Source organism: Nicotiana tabacum, chromosome 13, assembly GCF_000715075.1.
Source record: "Nicotiana tabacum cultivar K326 chromosome 13, ASM71507v2, whole genome shotgun sequence".
Lineage (NCBI taxonomy): Eukaryota > Viridiplantae > Streptophyta > Magnoliopsida > Solanales > Solanaceae > Nicotiana > Nicotiana tabacum.
In genome coordinates, this window is record NC_134092.1 from 79,248,679 (window position 1) to 79,253,623 (window position 4,945).

Consider the following 4,945-nt stretch of genomic DNA (forward strand, 5'->3'; position numbering starts at 1 on the left):
CAGATTTCACTTAGTGCTCCAGCTAACCACGGATTTCAAAGCACCCGTACCAGACAGCCATCATTTAGTGCACCTTATGCACGGGGTACTTACATCAGTTATTTCAATCGTTTGGGGCAGACTCAGTTCCAGCAGCCACATCTGTAAAGAGGTTGTTTTGAGTGCAGTAATATGAGGCTTATCATGAGAGATTGTCCAGGTTTCAGACGAGAGTACCACAGTAGGGTACCCAGGCTATGATTCCTGCTCCGGATGCTATACCACTGCACAGCAAGCTAGCGGTAGAGGATACGCAGGTAGAGGTCTCATAGAGGGATGCCATTCTCGTTGTTATGTTTTCCCTAGTAGGACTGAGGCAGTTATATCAGATACAGTCATTACAGGTCTTTCTCCGATCTTTTATAAAGATATTTCAATTTTATTTGATCCAGATTCTACTAATTTGCTTGCGTCATGCTACTTTGCTTAATATTTATATATGTCTCGTGATTCTCTGGATATTCCTGTTTATGTGCCTAACACCCATTGGGGATTTATTGTGGTGGATCGTGTCTCCCATTCTTGTGTGATTTTCTATTGGGGTCTATGAGATTAGGGTTGATTTTTTATTACTTAATATGGTGGATTTTAATATGATTTTGGGTATGGACTAGTTATCTCCATACCATACTATTCTTAATTGCCACGCTAAGACCGTGATGTTGACTATGTCAAGGTTGTCGAGGTTTAAATGGAGGGGTTCTCTTGGTCATTTTCTTAATAAGGTGGTTTCTTTTTTTAGGCTCAACAGATGGTTGAGAAGGGATGCTTGGCATACTTAGCTTTTGTTAGAGATGTCATGCTGATACTCCTATGGTTTATTCAGTCCCCATAGTGAGAGAGTTTCCAAATGTGTTCCCTACATTTCTACCGGGCATGATACCCGATAGGGACATTAATTTTGGTATTTATATGTCACTGGGTACTCAACCCATATCTATATTACCATATCGCATGGCTCTAGCAAAGTTGAAGGAATTAAAGGAATAGTTGTAGGAATTGTTAGATAAAGGCTTCATCAGGTCGGGTGCTTCATGTTGGGGTGCACCAGTACTATTTGTGAAGATAAAAGATGTCTCCATGAGAATGTACATTGACTAAAGGTCTTTGAATAAGGTTATCATCAAGAATAAGTTTCCAATGTCGTGCATTGATGATTTATTTGATCAGCTTCAGGGTGCTAAGTTGTTCTCCAAGATTGACTTGAGATCGAGGTGCCATCGATTGAAGATCAGGGCTTCAGACATTCCTATGACGGCTTTCAAGACTCAATATGGGCATTATGAGTTTTTGGTGATGTCTTTTGGCTTGACTAATGCCCCAGCAGCATTCATGAATTAGATGAACATTGTATTCCAGCCATATTTGCCCTCTTTTATCATTATGTTCATTGATGATATCCTGGTATATCCCCATAGCAAGGAGGAGCACGAGCAGCATTTAAGGACGGTGCTCCAAGTTTTGAGGGAGAAGAAGTTATATGCTAAGTTGTCTGAGTGTAAGTTCTGGATGGATTTGGTGGCACTCTTGGTCCATATGGTGTCCAGTGAGTGGATTAAGGTGGATCTTGAGAAGATTGAGGCAGTTCAAAGTTGGCCTAGACCTTCTACAGTCATGGAGATTAGGAGTTTTCTAGGTTTGGCTGGGTATTATTGCCGATTTGTCGAGGGGTTTTCATCTATTGCAGGCCAATTGACTATGTTGACTCCATTCAGGTGGTCTAAAGAATGTGAGGAGATATTTCAGAAGCTCAAGACTTCTTTGACTACAGCTTTAGTTTTGGTTTTGCCTTCAGGATCGAGATCATATACTGTTTATTGTGACACTTTGCTTACTGATCTCGGGTGTGTATTGATGCAGGATTCTAGGGTGATTGCCTATGCTTCACATCAGTTGAAGCCCCATGAAAAGAACTATCCGGTGCATCATTTGAAGTTAGAAGTTATTGTTCATGCCTTCATGATTTGGAGGCATTACTTATATGACGTGGCTTGTGAGGTATATGTGGATCATCAGAGTCTTCAGCATATGTTTAAACAGAAAGACAAGAATTTAAGGTAGAGTAGGTAGTTGGAGCTATTAAAGGATTATGATATCACTACTCTCTATCATCTGGGGAAATCCAATATGGTTGCAGATGACTTAAGTAGGAAGGCGGAGAGCATGGGGAGTTTAGCATTCAATATTGTTGGGGAGAGGCATTTAGATATGGATGTTCAGGAGTTGGCTAATAGATTGGTGAGTTTGGATATTTCAGAGCTGAGCATAGTCCTTGCTTGTGTTGTATTTCTATCATCCTTGTTTGAGAGCATTAAGGCTCGCTAGTATGATGATCCTTACTTTCTTGTCCTTAAGTACATGGTGCACTGTGATGCTATAGAGATGACTATTGGTGTTGATAGTGTGTTGCGACTTCAAAGTCGATTCTTGAGGAGGCTTATAGTTTAAGATATTTTATTCATCCGGGTGCTACAAAGATGTATTGTGACTTAAAGCAGTATTATTGGTGGAGGAGGATGAGGAAAGACATTGTTGGGCATGTTCATAAGTGTTTGAATTGCCATCAGGTCAAGTATGAGCATTAGAAACCGAGTGGCTTGTTTTAGAAGATTGATATACCAGAGTGGAAATGGGAGCGCATTACTATGGACTTTGTGTTAGGGTTACTACGAATCTTGAGGGAGTTTGATTCCATTTGGGTCCTTGTGGATCAGTTGACCAAGTCAGCGCATTTTATTCTGGTCATGAATTCCTACGCTCTGGAGCAGTTGACTAGGATCTACATCAGGGAGATTGTTCGCCTGCATGGTGCACCTATTTCTATTATCTCAGATCGCGACACTCAGTTTACTTCACTTTTTTTAGGGTGGTTCAGCGTGAGTTGGGCACGCATGTTGAGTTGAGTACTGTATTTCACCCTTAGATGGGCGGGCAATCAGAGCGGACTATTCAGATCTTGGAGAAAATGTTGAGGGAATGCACTATTGATTTTGGAGACCAATGAAACTAGTTAATATCTTTAGCAGAGTTTTCCTACAACAACTGATACTAGTCGAGTATCTAGATGGCTCCGTATGAGGCCTTATATTGGAGGCGATTGCATTCTCTGGTTGGTTAATTCAAGCCCGCTAAGTCTAGGTTGCTTGGTTCATGATGCCTTGGAGAAGGTGAAGTTGATTCAGGAGAGGCTTTGCACAACACAATCTAGGTAGAAGACTTATGTTGATAGGAGAGTTCGTGATGTGGCATTCATGGAGGGTGAGAAGGTTCTTCTTCGAGTTTCGCCTATGAAGGGCATGATGAGTTTTGGCAAGAAGGAAAAGTTGAGCTTGAGGTTTATTGGTCCCTTAGAGGTGTTGGAGAGAGTTGGCGAGGTTGCTTACAGACTTTCCTTACCTCCAAGCTTTTTGGGAGTTTATCCAGTGTTCCATGTTTCCATATTTCAGAAGTATCATGAAGATAAGTCACATGTCTTGGATTTCAGCACAATGCAGTTGGTCTAGTGGAGAGCTCAGCCAGCCATGGAGGCAACTTGGAAGACTAGGCAAGATATGTGGAGCAGATATCATAATCTTTTTGGCACTCTGGATATTATTTTAAACTCATTCGAGGACAAACGTTTGTTTAAGAATGGGAGAATATAACAACCTGACCAGTCGTTTTGTGTATTTGAGTCGCGTTTCCCTATTTGATGCTTCTTAAATGTTTGTTTGTTTTTTGTGACTTGCGGGGATGGTTGGTTTGGTTCCGCAAAGGTTTTGGAGTAGAACACTTAGTTCCTTTGTGGGAAGCTTAAATTATAAGAGTTGACCAATGTTTGACTTTTGTGCAAACAACCCTGTATTAGTGATTTTATGACTCCAATAAGTTTGTATGTTAAATTTGGACTTAGGAGTATGTTTGGATTTGGATTTGGAGGTTGCTAGGGTGTTTTGGCGCTATTTGCCGAGAATTGGCAATTTGAAGGTTCTCCTAAGTTTGACCGAGGAATGAATTTGGTCATATCAGATGCAGATTATAGTTTCAAAAGTTTGAATAGGTTCGTTTTATCATTTGGGACTTGTATACAAAGTTTGGGTTCATTCCGGATTGGTTAGGCTTGAATCAGATGCTTGGTTGAAGTTTGACGGTTCTTGAACTTAAAAGAAGTTCAATTTGCATTTTGGCCTTTGTTTCATTGTTGTGATGCTATCATATATGTCTGGAGGTTTCGGATAGGTTAAGGTAGTATTCATGGACTTGTTAGTGTGATTGGAAAGGGTGTCGGGTAGCTCGGGTGAGTTTCGTACCACCCGAAGAATTGTTGGAAGTTGCAGATTTTGCTGGTGTGAGGCCCAACTTTGCGATCGTGATGGTTGGAACACGATCGCGGAGTGCTTTTGTGTAATGAATCGACCAATCATCTTGATCTTTAGAACTTCATTCAGGGGTTTGAGACTTTGAGTAGCTTTATATTATGCATTACGATTTGCATATATGGTTAGTTTTGATTTTCTAGAGGTTCGAAGTTGATTTGGAAGAATAATTCTCAATTTGAATGCTTTTAAGTTGGAAGAGTTAACCAAAGTTTGAATTTTGAGTAAATGACCTCAAAATTGGGATTTGATGGTTTCAATAGATTCGTATGGTGATTTTGGACTTGGGCGTGTGTTCGAAGTTGAATTTTGGTGTTCCTAGAAGGTTTTGGCTCTATTTGTCGAAAGTTGGAAATTTGAAGAATTGGAGAGCTCATAGGCTTGACTGGAAGTTGACTTTGGTGTTATCGCTGGGACTTCGGAATGGTTCATTTGGTTGGTTGGAACTTGTGTGCAAAGTTCGGGTTCATTCCGGTTGGTTGGAACTTGTTAGTGATCTTGCTTGTGTGACACTTGTTTGAGTGAATTTGTAGCACGTTGGTATAATTTGT

At 40.6% G+C, this 4,945-nt stretch overlaps 1 protein-coding gene across 1 annotated transcript; it reads left to right on the plus strand.

Annotated features, from left to right (window-relative positions):
• Positions 1–1,380: 1,380 nt before the first annotated feature.
• On the plus strand, positions 1,381–2,364 carry LOC142168180 (putative mitochondrial protein AtMg00860). Its single transcript, XM_075228839.1, has 2 exons — positions 1,381–1,858; positions 2,177–2,364. Exons 1-2 carry the CDS (start codon positions 1,381–1,383, stop codon positions 2,362–2,364), a joined length of 666 nt encoding a protein of 221 aa, XP_075084940.1.
• Positions 2,365–4,945: the final 2,581 nt, after the last annotated feature.

Bases quoted from the DNA above. Each gene is read 5' to 3' on its own strand.
- LOC142168180 (XM_075228839.1), top strand. From the start codon at position 1,381: ATGAACATTGTATTCCAGCCATATTTGCCCTCTTTTATCATTATGTTC. The intron at 1,859-2,176 runs GTGACACTTTGC...ATATGGTTGCAG, and splicing joins GAGATCATATACTGTTTATT to ATGACTTAAGTAGGAAGGCG.